General features: G+C 35.7%; 1 protein-coding gene across 7 annotated transcripts in view; it reads left to right on the plus strand.

Annotated features, from left to right (window-relative positions):
• The first annotated feature begins 4,295 nt into the window (after positions 1-4,295).
• Positions 4,296-23,911, plus strand: part of LOC110463503 (TOG array regulator of axonemal microtubules protein 1-like) — a 57,333-nt gene continuing 37,717 nt past the window's right edge. For all 7 annotated transcript variants that reach the window (XM_021518135.1, XM_021518139.1, XM_021518136.1 and 4 more), the window contains exons 1-3: positions 4,296-6,400; positions 14,224-14,401; positions 15,041-15,148. In XM_021518135.1, the coding sequence (XP_021373810.1) occupies positions 4,505-6,400; positions 14,224-14,401; positions 15,041-15,148 (2,182 nt within the window). In that variant the 5' untranslated portion in view covers positions 4,296-4,504. The remainder of the gene's footprint in view (positions 6,401-14,223; positions 14,402-15,040; positions 15,149-23,911) is intronic.

Raw genomic sequence — 23,911 nt, forward strand, 5'->3', positions numbered from 1 at the left:
GATGTAACCAGGAGCCAGAGATATCTGATACGTTCCACACGTAATGGTTCTCAAGTAATCAAGATCGAGACGGGGAAACAGTACGGAAGATGCATCCATCTTGACAAACTCGGACCTTGCCCGTCTAGATAGATCCGGATCTGTCTTGACTCTCTGAGCTAAACCATTCGGTGTTGTCAAACGGTCCTTCATACGTTCAGCCATTAGCCTATCTTTGGCATCTCTCTCTGGAGATCTCTGGTAGATCGGTCCTCTAATACCATTCAGACAGGCTGTGACGGTTCGAAGCAAAGCCTCGATGACATTGATAAAGCTGTTAGACACCAATTGCGTTCGGAAGAACGTCCAGTGTTTCAGACGACCATGATAGGATTCCACAATCCACCTCGATTTGGTGATAGTTCTGTCAAGATTTGCTTGGACGTCAGAATGTTGACTTTGACCGGGTTTCAGGTATGACGGCATGCTAGCATTGAGGCCAGAGGCTTCGAGAACTGGTAGGACATCTCTAAAACCTCGGTCAACGACAACGTTGTCGTCTGGTTGTAGCCAAGTAACTAGCTTGTCCATGACTTTTTTTGTAATTGTAGCATCATTTTCGCTGCCAGTGAATGGTCCTACTGTGTCCAGAATGTAGCCATCTGGTAAGGCGATGCTCATGAATTTGAGATAGTTTCTCTTCTTCTGGCCACAGTAGGACATTCTCTGGAGCTTGTGGTCGGAGCTTTTCTGGATATAAATATAGGTGCCATCTAATATGGCAGTGGCTTTATCTCCAAAAAATGCTTCTGAAAAGACAGTATTGTGCCCGAGCAACTGTTCTCTTGTCAAGTGATCCGGACCTAGAAATTGTGGGACTATCGATGTGTCTAATGCCTGTACTATGGAGTGGAAAGTTTTGGACACACTTGACTTGGAAATTCCAAAAAGAGAAGAACACTGACTCCAGGAAATGTCGGTTTTCAGTTTTACCCAGAACAGTAATAGAGCATCGTGTGTAGTCTTGGTATATATACCAGATGAAAGATATGGGGAACAGTGCGAGTGGATTTCGAGGAACTGATCTTTGGACCAACCTGTCCAGGCCATGCATGCCGAGTCATCAAGAGAAGAAAAGCTTATTGTAAACGCAGACTGGTTCTGTGAAAGGACGTGCGACACCTCTAGGAGGTCATTAATGATTTCGGACGATTTTGATGGTAACTGAGATTCCAAGGAACCTCTACCATCAAGGACAACCTCTGTAGACGGATCTAAGTCGTTACCAATAAGGTGAATGGAGCAGACGCGGGATGAGGTGGGACACCACAGTTTGTGTGAATAGATCAGGTGATGTCTTGCACGTTTTGGTAAGACTGATGATTTTGTTCCATTTCTTGCAAAGGTAACAAGACAGAGACAGCATTTTTTGTGTGAAGATGATCCATTCAAAAGATCATGAAGGGTCAGCAACGGCAGGATATGGGACGGGGAGTCGTCTTCTTCCTCTATTTCCTGGTTCTGCTCGGGTTCAGGTTCAGGCTGATTTTTGTTCCGAAGATACTTCATGTAGCACTTCTGGCAAATAAGTGCTTGTTCCTTTGCTGACATCAATCCTTGTTGCACCAGCGTATCTAGGAGCCATTTATATTGTGGACTATTTACATTGCGTGCACTTCTGTTCTTATTGCCACTACGTTTCTTGAAGTATACTTGACACCCTTCTCCAACACATTTACCCTCCATCTTGAAACAATAACGATTGGTTTATGAAGCGTCGATAAAGTAACAAAATAGCAAGCCACCGATGATTGCTGTAAACAGCTAATACTTAGTAGTTTGGTACAATTATGCGAAAATGTGTGATAAATAACGAACAACTAATTACACAAAATAACAAGACAATATAATAAATCACATTCAATACCTCCAAGAAGCGCAGAATTGATTGATTACTTAGAACAAAATAAAGTATTTCATATGGATAATCTATCTATTCGATGTGGCGTGGTCGGCAGGCACAAAGAAAGTGAGACAAGTCAGGGTCCCAACCCTGACAGAGCCACAACGCTTTGGAGATGGGACAATAAAACAAGGAAAGTGAGACAAGAATAGCTAGCGTCGAGTCAATGATTCCGTAAACGTATAGACAAAGACAAGAAGATACGGATAAATGTACAAGGCCACACGATCAGAAAATTCAGAAGAGGACAACTTGAGATAGAACAGTATTCATGTATCAGGGTGTCCTCAGTGTAAATCTTTATATCGATACTGTTTATTTAGTCGTTACACATCATAAAACTGTCATGAAAATATCCGCTCTGATATTCAATATAAAAGTTTGTATATAATAAGCTATATAATAGGGTTTCAGACAAGGTTGTTACTCATTTCCCCTTTTCTTTCAATTTACAACCACATTCAGGCGGCGATATGAGAACGTTCCACCACATGGAATTAGCTGATTTTTGGTACACATATGAAACAAGTAAAGCTCTATCCGATTTTCTGATGGAAATTTGCATCCAAAACTATATAACGGGAGAAAATTGCAATTTTATGGCATTTTTCTTCATAATTGTGTCTCTGCAAGTGCATTTTCATCCGAGAATATTTTTTTTTATGTTTTATGAATAAACACGATGCCTTGAAAATATTTATCAAAAGAAATTTATACTACATATGTATGTTGCGAATTACAATTTCGAGATAACCTTCTTTTATTTACGAACTTATGTCTTTGATGCTGAAATTGACAACTTTATAAAAATACATTTTCACTCAAATTATGAAATCTGGGTGTCGGAAAGGTGTAAAATTATTCTTCGGAAAAAAACCCAGTAGTTGAGCTAGATAAGAAATTATACGGGGGCAGGCTCCTATGGAGAATTAACATTACTGGAAACAGGCCCTTTTCTACTTTAATGGTACCAGACTGGGGCAGATACATCATGCTAGATTAAGAATGAAGTGTAGTTCCCTTAAGTTTTATCTATACCAGATAAATCTTATTGATAGTCCTCTGTGTTCTTGCATGCAAGCAAATGAAACCAATGAACATTATCTATTACATTGTTGTCTTTTTTCTCAACTACGGTTACATACATTTAACGAAATCAATCATCCACTCTCAACTGATTTACTTTTGTTCGGGAATAATGAGCTTACAGATGACGAAAATGCCTTATATTTTTCATCTGTACAAAACTTCATCATCCATTCTAAAAGATTTGACTAAGTTCTATTCATTATACAACGATCCTTTGTTTCACATCACCTATTTCTTCTCCTTCTATTCTTATTGGCACGGGCATCTATATCCCCCCATCCCCCTGTACCCCTTTTCTTTTACTCTCATTTCAAATATCCCTTGAACTATGTTTAAAAGTAAGCTACTGTTTTAAGTGTTTATATTTCTTTCCATAGAATTCAGTAACTATACCATCATGCCCTAAATTAATGAGATACATTCTCGGAAACGGATTTATATAAGTTATTTCAACTTGTTTCCGGATCCCATTCCTCTGTACTTTGCATGTTATGTGATGTAATGCAACCTAATTTGGAATGAAATAAAGTTTATATTAACCGACGTTCTATAGAATTTATGATAACTCGATGACCCTGAGACGGAAAACTATGCACGTTTTATTTTAAAAAAACCCAGATACTGAAGAACAGTCATTGAATAAAACGTAAAATGCACGGAATGCATTTTTACCATAAACCTCTCTGTTATATAATTATTAAATTTTGTGTCAAAGGGAAAAAAGTTAGAAAGGAAAATGAACATATTTTTACGTCTTAGACTGCACAATTTCGCTCCATTCATATTGAAACAGGTACTTGTAATTTTATTCCCGGTGATTGGATTATTGTGAATATAGTTAAAAATAAGTAAATAAAATATTACAGTTGAGCCTGTGTTATTGTATAAAGAGCACGTGGTAAATAGCGTTCAGCTGTATCAATGAACCCACAAAAAGAACTCGGTACATAGTAAAAGTACGTAGTCAAGAATATTCAGAACGTAGCCAAATAACTCAGTAGCCCATAGGTTCGTTTCGTTTTATATGCATACTGTTATTATACGACATCCATATTTCGGTTATGACATGAACTTTATGAAGAAAAAATGAAGTTGATATATACTTTTATGATAATATATCATAAATTAATTCAAATATACATATAATATGGGCATATAGATGAAATTTACGTATATCATTTGTTTTCGCCCCACATTTAATCAAATACGGATCGCTTTTCGACATACGGGTTTCTTAATGAGTGGTCATGTGACCATCATAGTTTGTGTTGTTGTGGAGAAGTTCGCCATCTTTGACAGCTCTACAATGGCCGAACAGTAATGTGATATTTCTGGATGCATGTGAACCTTAAGTCATGTCGTGGATGGTGAAATGTATGCCATGCAGTCGGAGGATTACACCAACTTGAGGTTTGACTTGGATAAGAACCGGGTCACATTTTCCATTCGATTTTATTCCCGTCCCTAGATTAGATGGCTGGTAAAGTAGCCAAGGTTCATGTAGCCAAGTTTCCAGTCCATGAATTTAATGCATCGTACCTAGATACAAATACGCCGGGACTGTGGAATATGGAACAAGATGAGGTTCTCGATCAGCTAAGTGATGAGAGCTTTAATAGACGTGTAGAGATTTTGGAACAGTTGCTAATAACCGTCAGGAGGAATGGGGGACGTTTACCATACACTGATCCACTTGCTATATTCAATGGTCTTTCCTTGTCCCTCGCAGACTCAAATTGGGACGTTAGACTTAAGTGCATACAACTTATTAATGAAGTCATTCCCCAATTCGGAGATGACTTGGACGTTTGCATGTCACGCATTCTGGGAAAACTCATACCAAATATCGGGGAGAGTAAGATAACTGTGAGGCGAGCTGTGATTCAGACTCTGCATGTTTACATGAAGCACACCAACAAAGTACAAGGTCTTTTGCGAGCAATTGTTCAACATGGGTTAGAAAACACTGACCCAAGGGTAATTAAAGAGACTGTGGTGGCATTACCGATGCTTTTTACACCAGACTTCAAACGTGAAAACTTCTACGAGATAACCCAGTCTCTGGCGAAAAAGCTGCTTGACAATGCATCTGTTGGAGATAACCTCCGGGATTGTGCATTAATGACCATGGACAAGATCAAGAATCTGGTTGGCGAGAGGGAGTTCGGGATTTACATTCAAAAACTTTCAACACCTTTGAAACGGTATTATTGTCAGTTGACAGGAATGGAGCTGGAATCTGATCCAATTCTATCCCAAGCCCCTACTCCCAGAAATTCCAAACAAAATGCATTTTCAAAACCTTCAAAACCAGACAATGGGAATCAACTTAACACTGGGCGTCAACAAAATGTTGAAACTTACGAATTTGGCATCATTCCTAGTCATGTTATGAAATCGATAAATGACCAGGAGAATTTCAAGCTAAGAGCACAAGGTGTTGAAGAACTAAAGTCGATAGTAAGAGAATTATCAAGTAGTGACGTGACAGGAAACCTCCATCCACACATGATGCCTTTCATTAGCTTTTTAAACAATCTCATGGATGATTCAAACTTCAAGATAACGACTGTCACTTTAGAAATACTGAATTCTCTAGTGGAAAAACTAGGGGTTAATGTAAAACAGTTTTTGCGACCACTTTCAAACATATTAGCAAAACGTATGGGTGATAACAAAATCGTTGTACGTCAAGCTGTGATGAGGGTGGCAACCAAGATGATGCAAAGTTACCAAGCAAAACCTGTACTCTCAGTGTTATGCGAAAACTTACAACATCGGAACTCACGAATTAGACAAGAAACATTAAACATTGTCATAGCAGCACTTTTAACTTTTCCTAGTTATGACTTTGACCTGCCCAAGATTTGTCAAGTTGTAGCCCCTATACTGACAGACAGTAAGCGACAAGTTCGACAAGCAGCACTTGAGTGTTTGGCTGTGATAGCACAGGCCATGGGACTAGGTAAGCTGCAGCCTCTTGTGCATGCTGTGGATGGTGTGGAACTTAGTTCTGAGGGAGAGGGAGTTATGACTGCTGTTCAGGCTAGACTAGCAAGACGTCAACTTCCTAAATTAAATTCAGATGGTCTTGTTGAATATGCCACTCCTATTCCATCCTCTGCTTCCTCTCGAACACCTGTTCAATCTCTTGGTGCTGATCTAGAGTGGATAATGGCAGTGGGTAGCACTGGGTCTGCCCGCCAGATATCTCGATCTGATACAATGGAGCTGGAATCTGTGACATCTTCTGCACGTTCAACTCCAGCAGTTATAGAAGCAGGGACACCAGCGACCAGCCGGCGGTTCATGAGTGCTGGCAGAGGAAGAAATAAATTACCATGGGAAGAAGATGAAGGGCACCGACAGGTAATATGATAGTAGAATTTGTAGGTCAATATAAACTTGATTGAATATATTAAATGCTGCAGTCTAGTCACTGAATTCAGGTAAGATGATTGTTCAGTGGTTTCATTTCTACCTGTAGGCTTCGGCTTTATATGTAAACACTATAAAGGTCGCAGTTTTATTGTTATGTTTGGATTTGAATGGCAGAGGTAAAGGTAAAATTGTTATTTGGTAGTTCCACCTTTGAAAGAACCTAAGATAATCCAATGTATTTCAACATAACGTTTCACATTTAAGACTTCATTTAGAATGATAATTTTTCCCAGTGTAAGGTGAAGGAGTCGTGTTGATTTGGCTGCACAATACATATTAATGTAATCTCAATACTCTGCTCAGGGGGAACAACAACACACATATTAAGCCCATATTCTTTATTTGCTGAAAATTGAACTCAATCATGGTCAACAAATACGTTCTTTCTTTTTAATTTTATCTTCAAAAGTCTTGTAACACAAAGAAAGACATCACGTTTGATGCCCTAGTTTAATGGTCTTTATCACATCATCATTTCACAATCACCGAAGCTATTTACATAAAGTTGTTTTACTTCTGAGGTTAGGTGATGGTCAAGTATTTAACACATATATATGACTAAACTGGGGTTTGTGGATTTAAAGGTAAATCCAGTCTGTGTGATGAAAGAAAAATATTCAAAGCACTTGTTGAGGAGTAGTGGGTATAAAAATACCTGTGCTTAACTGAAAATTTGTTGAAACATATAACATACTGATCAATAAAACAGTACTTCGACAAGTGTGTAAATAGAGAATAATACATGCCTTTTTCCATATCACACCCAGTATCAACCAGAGACTGTGGGCTGATATTGGTCGAGGGTTGATACTGGGTCTGATATGGAAAAAGATGTGTTTTATTCTGTTTATAACTTACTTTAATAAAAGCTACTATCTTATGATCTATTTTTCTTTTGAAATATTAAAAAACTAAAAATGTCCAAAAGGGTTGTGATACAGTTTGTGCGGGCTGATACAGGTTTTGGGATGTGATACGGCGGGGGCTGATACAGCTTTTGGGATGTGATACGGCAGGGGCTGATACAGCTTTTGGGGTGTGATACGGCGAGGGCTGATATGGGTTAGAGCAATTGTGTCGTATCGCATATATATATATACACAAAAAAAACATATTTATTAATAAGTATGTAATAAAACTTAAGAATATTTCCAAGCCTGAAAATCAATTGTTGTGGAGATCAGGAAAATGGATATGTACACCCCTACACAGATGGGGGAACCATAACTGCTCTGGACCAACTGTTAACCCTTCCAATGATGCCCAACTAGCTACTTAAAGCTGTACATGTACTGATTATGACCACTGAACTGTGATTTCCTGGCCATTGATTGGTTGTTTAATTTCAATACACCCTTGTCCATTGGTCAATCTACAAAATTCTGTGAGTATATATAGGACTTCAGATTCACACCTGATGTTGGATGCAGAGATGTGAGTGAGGACTAGATATATAAGTAATTACTAATTACTTCTGTTTGCCCATCAGTCAACCTGCTTGTACATTTCCAAACTAATCTATCTGAAATTTGACATGGTGATATACACTGATGTAGATACACAATAGGGGTTTAACAGTTTCTAAGGTCAAGGTCAAAGTTACTTAAAGTACTTGAACGGTCAGACACCTGTCAAGACCTTTGCTGACCAGTTCTTTCACATGATGCTTATTTTCATCATTAGGACATGGGTTAAGTGTTGCTTGTGCATCCCAAGGAAATTAACATGTATATTTTATGCTAAAAATGTTATAGTTACATGTAAGCCGGATCACAAGTGGCAGGGTATACGCATCGCATCGTGCTACATTCTGTGTCTAGGTTGTTTCTGCGAAGAAGCACTTCAAAAGTAGCCTTTGAGTGACCCCATCATCTGTAGACACCATCTTCATATATGTGACCTTTAGCTTTAGCAAGGGTACAAAACCCAAAATTATATATAATTATTATTTCAAGGCACAGGCTAACCACAAGGTCTCATTTACATTCAGACTTTGGGTAGTAGATATATATTGACCTGTCAATACACTTTTCAGCAAGGATTCAGAAAAATCAAAACCTGGCATGTCCTTAAATGACCATAGCTTATAAAAGGACGTAAAACACAAACAAGCCAAATCAGAAAAGTCGCTGACATTCATATATATAGTGTAACTGTTGGTCAGGTGTCTTACCTTTGACATATACCATATCTGATGTAATAAGCAAACTCAATGCAAGTGAATGATGAGTGAAATGTCCTTATTAAACATATTTTTCCCCTAACAACATACATTGTATTTTGGCCACAGCAGAGATGACATGAAGTCATCTTTGATATTTCAAACTCACCTGTTGATTTCCCCATAACAAAGTGATGTTAGTATACATGTACAGACATTATTTGGGAAAATTACTTTGGTTGTTATTGTTCTAAAAATTAAATTTATTTCAATTTAAAATGAATTGCTGTCAGTCAAGATCTTCCCACCATCAATGTCTAGCAAATTTTGACCCATTGATCATCACCTAACAATGATTGACATTTTTTTTATATATAAATGTATGAATCAATAATTTTGTTTAGAAGAATATTGTGTATAGTACAATGATGCTGTCTACACTTGTATGAATGCTTCACCTGGTTAGTAATTACATGTATGTATATATTATAGGGAGCTATATTTGTTTTTGCCTTTGTTGATAAAGCTACATTACAATGTTATATAGTTAGGAAAACTTACATTTTGGATTAATATGTATACATATACATACATGTGTAGCATTTAGGAAGTGAATTTTGACAAGATGTTACCAATCATTCATTTCTTAACCTGTTTTGTCATTTGAATATGATGTCATTGACATGAGCTAAAAGTGTATACAAGGGGTACCAGTACTTTTGTTAGTAAAATTGAGACATTGAAGATTTATGCTGTTCAAGACAAGCATGTCAGTTCTTTGTAGAAGGGGCAGTGCGCATGATTACATTATCAGGTTAAACTCACAGTCACAATTCAAAATCACAGCATGAAGGGGAAACCACATGTTGAAGACTATAAATCTTTGCTGATTCTTCAAAATCAACCAATAAGCAATTGAATAATTTGGTCGAAAAAGTTATAAGCTATTAGCAGTGAACATTTTAGAAACAAAATATAAAAGACCTCTTTGATTGAGATTGTTTGGTTTTTAGAAAAGAGATCAGATTTATTTTCTGAGTTAAAAAGTACTTGTAATTGTTTATCGAAAAGCTATTAATTAGTCATTTATGGCGAGGTGCATGCTTAAAGGATATGTAGCAGAAGTGGACTGGGTCGATCACTGGTGACCAGGTTGAGCTCAAAGAGTTTTGAGGGTGTCGGGTTTGAAGCCAGATATGGCTGTGCTTTCATCTCTTGCAGAATTGGTGAAGCTGCCAACCCATTTTAAGTACTTGGTAAATGTGCCGCAAGGGGGTTTCTTAACCTGAATTGTAAATAGTTGTGTATATTTAGGGGAAAAGACTTAAATAAGGAGGGAGAAATGTAGCAGAATTGGACTGGGTCGATTGCTGGAAACCAGGTAGAACAGATGGTAGAGCGTCGGGCTAGAGTCTGGAGGGTCCGGGTTTGAATCCTGGTCTGGCCATGCATAATTTCTCTTTCTCCTGTTACAGTTGAATACTATATGGAACATGTATACGATGGTAAGAAGCGACACTCCAGATATATGTACACATGAAACACACATGCATGTACACACGTGATTTATCATTAAAAACTCTTCATCAAAGGCATTTATGACAGTTAACTTGCAAATAAGGCGACAGTTTGTATGACACTCTGTTGGCAATTGTCTGAATTACGCCTAGTTGAATAACACAGTGCCTCTGTAATAACTAATACCTGTTAGGTCATGTGCTAGAGATGGGTACGTAACTTCTGAATTAACTTACAGAACGGGTCTGGGTCAGAGCCGTTCTGTGTCTCAAATCTGTCAATTATACAAAATAACTGGCCCTAGACTGGCTTTACACCATACTGGAGTAGTGGGCTTTAACGAATATAAATAAAATGTGTACTTTTGTACTGGTCTCTTCAGGTTGAACAATACACAATGCTGCCCCTCACAATGTGCCTAAGCAGACAAGTTAACGTCCCGATAGAGAAGACATTGTGAGGTTGACCTCCTATCTCACGCTAGTTGTAACTATAGGTGGTATTGATACTTTATTTTCCCACCTACATTGCATGACAGCTGCGATTCATTACAGGGTGCATGTATTACTGACACCTGTACAAAATGAGCCTTTACAAATTTGTGATCATGATCACCAGTTAATAAATTGTGTATGTCCGCAGTACCTATTCTAGTAGAAATAGTTTTGGTCTATTAAAATTTGGTTAAATGGGAAAAAAAATGGAACTGATCACTTGGAAATAGACTCTAGAAAGTGCCAGAATACTTCTGAAAAATTCCATGCCTCTTTAATGTGTACTGATAGGTTAACTTTAGGGACCATTCTCTCAGGAAGAAACTCAAATATTTGCCGAACCTTTAGCTGTTCATTTTGTCTTAAGAGGGATTAACAAGCATATGACAACAGCTTGATCAACATAGACTTTGGGAGGTTATTTATATGTACATAGAGTATGTAATGTACACGATGTTGCCCTCATACTTAAATCTGCTTGGACCACTGGAATCAAGTTTGAATATCGCCCGAATAGTTAATAAATAAGTTATTTACAAATCCGTAGTTAGAACTTGGCCTGGTTCCCTTCAGGATAATTTATTCAGAAATTTACATTTTAATATCTATAGAGAAATATTCACTTAAAAATATACAGGTATGGTTTTTAGTTGGTATGGATCCGAGCTTGAGACCTGCTGGGAAATGTGCATACTGATACCTTGGGATACATGTATGCACTGGTTGTGTTTACCGTCAACAAATAGACCTCAATTATGGTTTAAGGCTTTCATGGTATATCTCCTATATATAATATGCATCTAAAAGGTGACAGGGATTTAAGAAGCTTAGTATGAAAATCAAATATGGTTGAATACACTTTTCATACAGAACTTGCTTTAGAGAGTGTACATTGGCTTTTTGCGTATTATACACCATTCTATTCAACAAGGAAATGCGATAGGGTGTGTGCCCCGATCTTACTTTTTCAAATCAAAGACGACTGACGTATATATGTATTCATTAAGATTTGATCAGGGGTCCGTCAGTTTGTACATACTGAAAGGTAGCTTGCGGATCGCACAGTTCTAGCTAGGGAGAAGGAGAAAGGACATCTCTGAGTTCTGATAAATTTGATATACATGTAGGAGTCGGACTGACGATTAATGTAATTGTGTGAGCAAGATGACTGTGTACATTTGATTTAAATGTAACAGCGCTGCAGACGTTTGTTTACTCACAAACATAGGCTAACAAACATGGGCTTCCTCGACACCTGGTCCTCGCTAGGTGTGGGGACTTTATATGTCTCTGCTGTTGTCACAGGGCGCCCCGTAAGTACCAAAACATTTATGTGTTGATAACAAAGACTCGTCTAAGCACTGAAAAGCCTACGTCAGCCAACATCTTAAGGTCATCAATGTATTGACAATTTCAAGTATGTTCTCAGTTCTTTTTTTAGATGTTACAATGTTTTTGTCTTACCATTTTTTTAGAGTTAGGAGTCTAATATACATGGTAAAAGATATATATATATACATGTACATGTATGATTGCGGTAATCCTAGTGTTTGTGGTATTTGCTGCAAAAATGTTTAAAACAGATTGCAGTAAAGTGGCTAGTTTCGCAAGCTTTCCATTTTCAATAGAAAATTATTTCAATTTTGATTTTCAAAATATCACAACTTTATTACAAAAAAAATATCACTTTGAAGGGGGTTTGTTGCGGTAAAAATGTAACAACAATCTTTCTAGAGATGTGTGCACGTGTAAAATGGGCAAATTTCTTTACAGTACATTAGAAAAAATCAAAATATTAATGTTTTAAAAAAAATGTTAATCAAGAACTTTGATGATTTTGATTAAAACATTTATTTAGACTGATAGTTTGTTTCTTGAGTTTTATTTCTTCAGATTTATTGAAAAGTTTTGTAAAAAAACATAAAAAAAAATGCACTAACATGTCAAATCAAAGCCAACAGTGAAATACAGGACCTTGTATTTATTGACTGGACTTAAACTTTTAGAAAGAAACTAAAAACAGTAAAAATATTGTTTGTAATAGCCCTGATAGGAACATAACGTTGTTCAAATAATTATAATGTTCAAACTACTTGTTGTAAGAATTGTCTAAGAATCAGATGTAAATTTTAAGTAAGTAACACGTTCAACAAGCAGGACTTTCATGATGAATCACAACAGTCTGATCACTAGGACTTTCACGACAACTGGTCGTAGCCAATTTTGGTGACCCAAGTGACACACTCACTGGGCTTTTAATTTTTAAAAAGTAGTCCAAAGTTTGTACTGAATAATGAAGTTCAAATTATCCAATCCTTTTGACATATGTTTGCCCTATTAAAGGACCAGTCTGTCCATGATGTATGGTTCAGTGCTATTATAGGACTGGTGTGAGTAGAAGTGAACTTTCATAGAGCCTGTATACAGGCTACCAGCCCTTAACTGATCAGGGATATATATACTCAATATTGACTCTTCAGCTTAGAGATGAACCAGCTCGCTTGTAATGTGGGCTAGCACAATCTAATCCATTTAATGTGAAAGCAGTGTCTACAGCTTTCAGGAACAATTTATTTGGGAACGCACCTTGGTAAAGCAGAAACAATTATAATTCAAATGTTACACATTATCCTGTGTTTGCATTCTAGTGGGAAAGGTATGATTAGTTTACTTTAAAATACATAAATCCTAATAATACATGTACATGATAATTGCTAATCTTTGAAGAAATATGATAAACCATTCTAATACATGTAGGTGGTCTATGTGTATTAAATGGTACAGTTATTTGCTTTACTTGTCTTGGTTCAAAGGAAACAAATATTGATATTGACAGCTTTATTTCATATCTGTTAATGTAATGAACTCAGAGCTGCCTATGAAAATGAATCAAGCAAAATCATGGAAAAAAAAATCCCTAATTAATCCTGTATACCATATATAGGTACTATAAGAATTTGTGAACCGCTTTGAGACAACCTAAGAACTAGGATGTGATAAAGCGTTATATAAGAACCTCAAATTATTATTACAGTTAGAACCCTGCGTTCGGAGAATGATGGTGCCCAATAGTAATTACCTTGTTTGTCCATTCATTTTTCATTTCTATACGATGACTTAAACTGTTTAGAATATTATCTAGTTTTGATGATATTTTTAAAGTATGTACGATGTGAAAAGACTACTACTACTTCTGAGTTTGAATTTAATGATTAAAGACCTTGAACTGAACAACATTTGCAGACAAAATTATATTGACAGAATAATGATGTCACATTATACCATAACAAAAATGACAAAAAAATTTTGGAACTGATACTTGTACGTTTCAAACTGATAAATTCCAGCAAAAAGAGAGATCAGGCTATCGGGGCAATAAATACAACTTGTTTTATCACAGTGTTGAATACAGGACCTTGTATGGCATGGCCTAAAAACTGACTGCATGGCCTAAAAACTGACTATCACTTTAGTAAGACTCAGCAGGTACATGTGTAATACAAGTTGCAGTCACACACATGTACTAACTTTAATTGCAGTGATATACCATTAATCAACATTTTCTATGATAATTTCAGAACGATGGTCCACCAAAACCACGGAACACCTCCTGGTCGGTGGACGATACAGGGGTTGACGGCAGTGATAGCCATGGCAATGTACATGGCACTGTACCAACACCAAAACGGGTACCAAAAAGACGAATTACTGTGGTTGGGCTCAATTCAGCAGAGGAAACTGCTCAACAGGAACCTAGTAAGTTAAAATATTAGGAACCTTATTATTTAAAGATATGTGGATTGATATACCATATAATATTGTAATTGGGGCTGTCACAATATATATCGGAAAATAGGTATATATTGCAAAACACGGGTATATCGTATCGTACCACAATACCGAGATGAAATATTGGTGTATCGCAATATTTTTCAAAAGCTTATTTTTATGTATCTGCTTGGTGTCTTACCTTTGCAAATTACTACAAATTTTAACAGATACGCCAATAAGAATTCAACAGGCTTTTAATAGTGGTGGGGATTAGTTCAAATTTTGTAATCGATGGTTGGTTTGACAAAAACCTTAAATTGATGCGATCCGTATATTATATATGATTAAGTCTGATAACATTCTGACAATAACGTATTATCAAATTGAGCACATCCTTCCTATGACAATATATCGGGATATGTATCGCAATGTATCAATTCTGTATTGCAATATATTGGGATACGCTCTTGGCATATTGTGACACCTCTAATTGTAATAGTAATTTAACTTTTTTTATTCAATGAAGATAATATCATATATAGGTAACTGAAACATGTTGCAGCAATGAAAATTATCACCGAAATTGGATTTCTTCTGTGCTGAAAGTTTGTGTGTTGTTTGCAGGTTCCTATTCCCAAATGCACTTGAATAAACTCAAGAAGAACCAGGGAAATCAAGGCAGATTCAATGCCAGCCCAAGTTCAGGGTTTGACCAGTCAGATTTTGAAAGAGGTTGGTATTGCGTGCGTTTGCTGATAATTCACCCCAATCCGTTCAGTAGACCAGATATTGTACAAATTAGCCCATCGATTGATTGTTTATTTGCCTTGAGGAGATATATTTTCAGTGGATGAGAAGTCAGGCTTGTTATTGTGGTTGTCTCCTGGTAATGGCCACTATTACTCTGGTTCCATCCTGACTTTCACTAATAAATTATGCATCAGGTCTACCTTCAAAGGTATAGGTGTATATATTTACATACAGGTGTATTATGTAGACGTACTAGTCTAATACCTATTCTCGTCATGGTTGGTGATTCCACCGCGGAAGCTACAGGCGCTGTATCAAAGATCGTGTTAACGGTAGTCATACAAACCTTTGTGTTTTGTAATAAGTCAGGTTTTTTGTGTATAGGTTGCAATAACAGTTCCCCATAGATGTCATATACACAGCACAGTTCATGTGTTAGAGAGATGTTTATCATTGTTTACCTGTGGTACCTTAAAAAAGTACTTGATACTAATCAATTAGCTTCCAGTATATATCTAGGTCAGCATTTGTTTTGAAGAACTTGGTATAATCGTATGTTTTGTTGATGATAATACAGCTGTGCAGGCAGGTGTTTTGCCAGGTGTTTATAGGGTCCGTTCCCCAGTTGGATTAAAAACTATGTTAACACAAATTTTCAGTCGTTATATGTGCAACATTCAAAGTATTACCATCCATGAAGGAGTATTCAAAACACTACAGATAACGAAAATTTTGTAATTGAATAAACAAAATCTCTGAAAATTGATGTGTATATTTATTGCTATATTTTTTACTGTAAGAAACAGGTAGAAGAAATCTTTTTGCTAACCACATAATGACATTGCAGGTTTTATATTTTCCCAAGCCTTTACATTTGGGAACACTGATGATATTTCCCAATTTTTTGCCAAATGCTGATAATACTGATATTTGTCCAAATTCCACTCGGGGGGCCTTTCCCCAAAATTTCTAATTCACGACTCATTTCTTAAGTCATAGTTTGTCTGTCTACCTGTGCAGGTATTTCCAGATCATTGATCGTTTTTTAAGTCATAGTTTGTCTACCTGTGCAAGTATTTCCAGATCATGGTTCATTGTTTAGAACCCTGTTGTTATATATTTCTAGTTTAGGCTTTTTGTTTTGTAGATCAGTTTAGCTGCGTAAGCCGTAAGGCATATCTTATTTCACAAGAAGATTTTGGTAGTTCTGATTTTTTTTAATTTCCAAAACATTTTGCGGGGGAAAAAAACAAATTAATTCACAATTTGCACTTGATTTAAAATTTATGAAAAATTATTGATTCATTACACAAACAATTGTTTATGACAAATGTTTCCAAACGTTGGAGTTTGTTATGTTGATAGAATGTATTACAGATGTATATATCTGTCCATCAATCACCAGTGGAGATTGTCTGTTGGTACAGACCAGTAAATAAACATGGATCCACTCTATCTGTGTTGTGATAGAAATCACTGATGTATCACAGTCAATGTAACTCAATGGGGAGTTACCAGGACAATTACCACTGCCATTTGTCGTAATGAGAATATGATTATGTTGACAACAACAGGTGTGTGGGCTAGAGCAATTAATAAGGTTGTCGTGTGTGTGTGGTACGTAGCCAGCTGACAGACATCACAATTCTGCCGCTGACTTTTACACAATTCCACTTTAGAACAGCCATTGATAAGGAAGTCCTAGAGAGAATTGATCTAAAGGGCACACCTATAGAGTTTCATTTGATGGCATCTCATCTATTTTGTTCCAAATATGAATTGGTTCTGAAGGCTATCTAAAATTGTTATTTTTGTTTTACTTGAGCAAACTTAATTATGCACACTTGATGGTTAGTTGTAATAAGGACTGCAAGAAGGTTGATGGTAATGAGCAAACAGTTGGCTGCATCAGTTTCCAATTTAACTAGAAAAGTGTAATTTTCAGTCAGAGTTACCTAATTTGATATTGATATTAAGTATTTTCATGAAACAATTTTTAAAGAAACACAATCAGCTGACAAGAAACAGCACAATTTTGAAATCCATTTCATTTGTGTTGTAACCAATAATTGTTGTAAGTTAATCTTCTAAATGGAAATATAGATGAAGAATAAAATTAGATTTCTTTTGACCAATAAGTCATGACCAGGAGAGAAGAAAAGGAAAGTTACTTTAAAAACCCCCCACTTTATTGTAACCATATGGATGTACATGTATCTTGTTTAATACCATTTTTCAATTCACTGTTTGGACAGTGTTTCTTTGTTTTTTCTTCTCCAATTTAGACGGAGCTATTTTTTGTTGAATGTTTTGATAGTAACAACTCTGTTAAAAGGGTATATTAAAATTATAGTGAACAAAATCACCACTACCGGTATTTATAATTATCAGCAAGATACATTTTTGAAAAACTGCTTGTCCTATGGACTATTGATATCACAAATTCATCATTCAAATTAGTTCATGAATAAATTTGGAAACAAGTTCTTGCTGGTTTTACTTTCATTATTATTATCATTTCATTGTCAATATTACTGTATTGACAAACTCTACCATAATCCATCAACTAGGTTAATAGATTGAATTGTTACCATAGTTCATCAACTAGGTTAATAGATTGAACAGTTACCATAATTCATCAACTACTAGGTTATAATAGATTGAACAGTTACTATAATTCATCAAGCATGTTAATAGATTGAACAGTTACCATAATTCATCAACTACTAGGTTATAATAGATTGAACAGTTACTATAATTCATCAACTAGGTTAACAGATTGAACAGTTACTATAATTCATCAACTAGTTACCATAATTCATCAAGTAGGTTAATAGATTGAACAGTTACCAGGCCATAATTCATCAAGTAGGTTAATAGATTGAACAGTTACCATAATTCATCAACTAGGTTAATAGATTGAACAGTTACCATAATTCATCAACTAGGATAATAGATTGAACAGTTACTATAATTCATCAACTAGTTACCATAATTCATCAAGTAGGTTAATAGATTGATCAGTTACTATAATTCATCAACTAGGTTAAGAGCTTGAAAAGTTACCATAATTCATCAATTAGGTTATAATAGATTGAACAGTTACCATAATTCATCAACTAGGTTATAATAGAATGAACAGTTACCATAATTCATCAACTAGATTAATAGATTCAACAGTTATGCAATGTAACAAATGAACCTGTATTTGAAGGTACATCTTATGATACAATGTATAAGATTATCCCCCATGGACGAAATCATTCATAAGTCTTGTATTTTCCTTAGGTATTCTCAATGTGTTTGATAGGTTGGGTAATATAAAATAACTTGCAGTATATCAACAAGACCTGATACAAACTGGATAATTCATTGTTAAAATTCATGAAATTCTGATTGTGGTTTCTTTATAATAAAACCTGTTTTCTTAAGCCTTTCCTGATTTCCATATCTGAGTGAAGTACTAAATAGTTTTATGAATAGTTTATTTCTTGTTAAAATTCAAGTAATTGAAAATGAAGTATGCATTTTGTACATTATAAATAGATCAATGTTATTTTTGAATGTGCTAAATATGCATAAAGATTTCTTGAACAGAGTTATCACTGTAAATGGTTTGTGTATAATAAGGTACTCTATATGTACAATACTAAGCATTAAATCCCTACTCTAAACCCTTAATATATACATATACATCAAGATTGGAATTAATTTGGATTAGAGATATAACACATCAGATAATAACTGTGAATGCTCAGTTTTAAAGTTGTAAGATCTGCTTGGTGAGGCTTGTAAAATGTCTGGCTATTCAGGGTTAAGTCAACAACAAAAGATTTACACTGGCTTTCTGGACATGTGCCTAATGTGGAATGCATAGTAGGACCTGTAGGCAGATTTAGGGTCATATATTGTAAACGAAACAAATTCTATTATTGGAACAAAAGCTGATTTACCAATCAATGTCATTCAACATATCATCTCCAGTTTCTAATGTTAAATGTTGTTTTGACACCTGATATTAAGATTTTTTGTGATCATTGCTTAGATATTTCTAACAAAGCTAGCATTGGTTTTGATCAGCTTTTGAAAATTTAATATGTTTTGATAATTTACATAGAAGCAAGCATAGTTTAGTAGATGTTATAAATGCTCTAGATGTTGAGTTATTTATCCAAACTGATGGGAAGCTGCGGATGTCTTTGAGTTAATTAGTGAGAAATGTGAATCCAGTCTTATCCACGTTTTCCACTGGTCTGTCTGTTTTATAAGCAGTGCTATATTATTTTCTGAAAAAAATGTGTTTACATGTCTCGCATTAGGAAGAATTATTGATTTTATAAGACACCAACCGCTGATCATGCCCTAATGAAGTATGCCGTAGAATCCATTGGTAATTTTAGGTCTGTGACACATTCCAACAGCTGTGATGAAAGCTATCGGCATACAAAAGCACCAACTCACCCCTTTCTTTCCTCAGTGTGACCATAGTGTACACGCAATAAATATTGATTCAGCATACAGACAAATTGTCTGAGTAGAAAAAACATAATAATTGTATGTGTTCAATGCAAAACTCAATATGAAACAAAAATAAGAAATGTTTATAATAATTGTACTGATTTTTGAAAGAAATAATTGTCAATGAATTTCAATATTCATAAATTGAAAGAGTATTTTTGCTTTGTTGCTAACCAAGCTTTCAACAATCTCTCCTTAATGTATGCATGATCTCCAGCAGGAAGCGCTCAATTTCACCTTTATCCATTGGCTGAATCTTATCATTATTCGCAGTTTTCTATAACATGTATATGACTAGGGCTCACATCCTTATGACACCAACTAGGAGATAGTTAGGGCCATAAGTTACAAACAGTCAGTCCATAGATTAAGATATCATTGTGGTTTTGCTTGCTGAAGATTTTCCCTTTGTATGTTTTGATGTATAGTACGGAAAAGGCACTGTAATTATTACCGAGTGTACACACCACAAGGATTCGCTTCAAGCTTAAGTGTTTGAAAATTAAAAAATGTTTTCCTAAAATGTGTCACATAAATTCTGGTCAGAAGCTGCTGAAAAGGGAAAGTTTGAGTTGCTAGGTTAATTCATTGCTTTGTTTCTAGTATCCGTCAAAGGGAAGACCGAACAAATCTCTGTAGATAGGTTTCTTTCAAAGAATCAATCACTTACTTTTCTTTGCTATTCAGCTCATTGCAATTGTCGTAAATAAAGAATTTTACCTGTGCAGACATGTTTGCAACTAACTATTTCCCTTTCATTAGTGTTCTTTTGATAACATTTTATTCATAATGAAGTTTATAATGCAATATGCGTTAGGCTACATCAGGTATTGTCAGTTTTTTAAGGAAAAAAATAATTTAAATGGTACAATTTGCCCTTCTGCAATACCTTGCTTAATAGCTTTAGCTCCTGTGTCCAATACAAATTGAAAAGACACTTATATAAAATGTATGAAACTGGTTGAGATATTGTCAATTATGAAAGCAGAAGATGCAGGTTTATAAAATGTGATAAGGACTACAGGAAATATAAGCGACCATAAGAATGTCTTAAGAAAGCCATGGCACTTCAATTATCAATGTTACTTTTTTTTTTTTTAATTGAATTCAAACTGATACGCTAAAGTAAAAGAACAGAAATGTAGACGTCAAGAAGAATATACCTATAGTTATCTAATCGAAGTCTGAATACGAGTCTCATGAAGATAGGATCACATTCTATTTGTATGTAAAAACTTGTGTGTGTTGACTAAATACAGTTCAATTGTTGAGTCAATAGAGGGAGAGCAGACCAGACTGTTTATGGTTACAGCCTATGGGTGTAATGTTGTGCTCTCCCACTCCTGATTATCATGGTTCCCATGTAATAAAGGGGAGGTAATGGTGTCACATTTACAGTAGAGTCTCCTTTTAAGATGATTTGTGAGTATATGGCATGGGGGGCGAACTGGTGAAATGAATTTCGCAAACATTTGGAGTGTTCTTGAAGGTTTTTAAGTGGACTTGGCGGAAAGAAGTTTAAATTGTTGTAGTATCTTTTGTGTTGTGTAATGAGGCCTTGGTTTAAGGTGTGACAATGTTATAGAAAAGGTAGAATTTAATAACTTTTTATGCCCTACCTCATCATGAAGTAATGGATAGAATTTTATAAATGACAAAGATATTAGCCTGCATGGGCTATATTTCATGATCACCTGGTCATATTTTACTGTGAACGTGCATTACTTCATCACCTCCTAGTATATTGTATTAAAAACAATTTTATAAATGACATCGACATTGTTGTCATGTGCGGGTTATATTTTACCTGGAGCTTAATGAAGTGAAATGTGTTTGGTATGTAGCTTAGGTAACGGTAGTACGACAGAGGTTTACTCATTGAGACTGTTATATCGGTGAGTGGCCATACTCCGTCCATTGACTTTGGTAACACAGGGTTTGTGTATTTATCCTGATGAATTTGATGTGTTGATAAGGCCGTGTGTATAAACAGGGTACAAACAATGCGACAACACACAGGTGACAGTGACAACAACACACTGTAGGTCTGCCACAAAACTATTTCCTCTTATTGAATTTGACATGTTCAGGTCTAAGATTTATCTCAAATTTGACACATGCTGGTGTTGGAAAGTAAACCTGACCCTGTTTGATCTTCACTGGGGGAGGGTAATGTCGGCCAGCACTTATCTCATTCATCTGCTCTATAGACCATCACGAAACAGGCTACGGTTTTCAATAAACTTAACACTTACGGACAGGTTTGAAGGTTTGCCCAAGTGATTTGCTTGGGGTTTTATCTCACTAGATCCACTTTGGTATAGGTTTTAAAATAATTTACAGAATACTTTAATGAATTCATCAATTGATTGTTTGAAAATGATAGATAGGGTCTCATTTGATGGTTACTGTATGATTATGGTGCTCGACTCTTTAGCTAGATACGCATACACAAAAAGCTCTAATAATTATAGTCCGCTCTAGTTCTTGTTCTCGTACAACAGCAATAAATCACTTTCTTTGAATTTATAATTAATGCACGAGTACGCATGACTGAGTGCAGGTAGATCACTACTGTATCTCCCTAACTAGGTAGGAGTCATGTGACCTGTCCCTGGGGTATGCAACAACGCCATCAGATCAATGCTGGGTTATAGGGCGGTCACTTGTGGCTAGCGCTCGATCACAAGTATGGCTGTACATGTGAGGTTTGGCTGTATGCGGCAGAATAAATATCTAAAAGAATGATGTCACAGATTAATCCTTTAGTGAGACTTGGATATGTTTAAAGTGTTGTAAACAAAGTTGATCTAGTTATTATGACTGGGAGTTTGTGTCACCGGATTTTATTTCGTTTTCTCCCGCTAATTGTAAGATGACTGTTGGTGTTGTTGCTGTAACAGTTATGGGATTGACCTGTTCTGTAAATTCCAGTACTTCAGGTAATGTCTTTTACGATTGGAATATTGAAATTATTCAATAAGTCTGCCTTTTTTTTTGAGGATGTTTTACCTTGGGGGAAGATCATCATATTTGTTGAAGAAATTTTGGCGGATTAAAAAAATATCAAGATTTATTGAAAGTGGGATGTTGATTTCATTTATTACGATTTCATTACAGTCTTGTCCACAGATCATCTATTTTCATTCTATTGTTGACAAAGTCTTGTTAATCTTATTCTGAAGATTTGAAAACTTGTTTCACTATATATACCTACAATATTTTTATGAAGAAATCATGTTGAATGTCTTTTAGATTGGTAATTTTATTACGATGTTTGCATTTGTTTGAAAACCTGTTTAAATTTACCTACATTCTTGTTACTTCTGAATAAAATCATGTTGAATATAAAAAAAAATCTGACTATAACCATTTGTGCTAGTTCATGGCTGCTATTTAATTAAATAAGAACATTTTTTTTGCATCATTTAAGGCACGTTTATGTTATAATATTAAGATGGAAAAATCTTTGTTACTTCAATGTTGCATGGTATAACACTATAAATCACCTTAAACTTTCAGAAGAATGACTACAAGGGTGCATTTTAATAGCCATGCAGTCATTACAGAAGCATGATTTTCATCCAGTGACATTTTGTTTTATTTTGTATTCGACACATTATGCAGTGCCAAATTGTCCATTAAGATAGTATCGTACACATAACCATTGGTATAAGAGGAACATTAACACATGGTGACGGACCGCTGTGGTACCGAAACTGTCTAATGTCTGTTAAGTAGTCCTCTTGGTAATTTTACACTGCCCAGATCTAGACTACACCTTAATAGCGAGTACCAGTATCTACAGTCATCTATAATTAAACTGTTTCCGATTGAGGAGAAGTACTAGGGGAATACCTGGCTAGAGGGATGGTCATATTGTCATGCATATTTTATGAGACGATCTGGCCATGGATCGGACAAATTTCACATTGTTTTCCTACAGTGATTATCGGACACTGCTCAGTTACGTCCAGGGATTGTTGTCCTACAGTGATTATAGGACACTGGTCAGTTATGTCCAGTGGTTATTTATAATATCGGGTTGTCCTGGTCGGTTTTCATTGGTAACGCCAGCAGTCAGAGGAATCATGGGAACACCTTATCACATCCATTATTCTCATACAACCCAATTATTTGTCATCAAAAACTAGACCAAGTCACTTGAGAAAAGGAGGTCGTTTTGCCTTTTAATTTGTGATATTATTGTTAGACTGACTGCTTTAT

The sequence above is a fragment of the Mizuhopecten yessoensis genome, unplaced genomic scaffold (assembly GCF_002113885.1).
Source record: "Mizuhopecten yessoensis strain PY_sf001 unplaced genomic scaffold, ASM211388v2 scaffold10913, whole genome shotgun sequence".
NCBI classification, from domain to species: domain Eukaryota; kingdom Metazoa; phylum Mollusca; class Bivalvia; order Pectinida; family Pectinidae; genus Mizuhopecten; species Mizuhopecten yessoensis.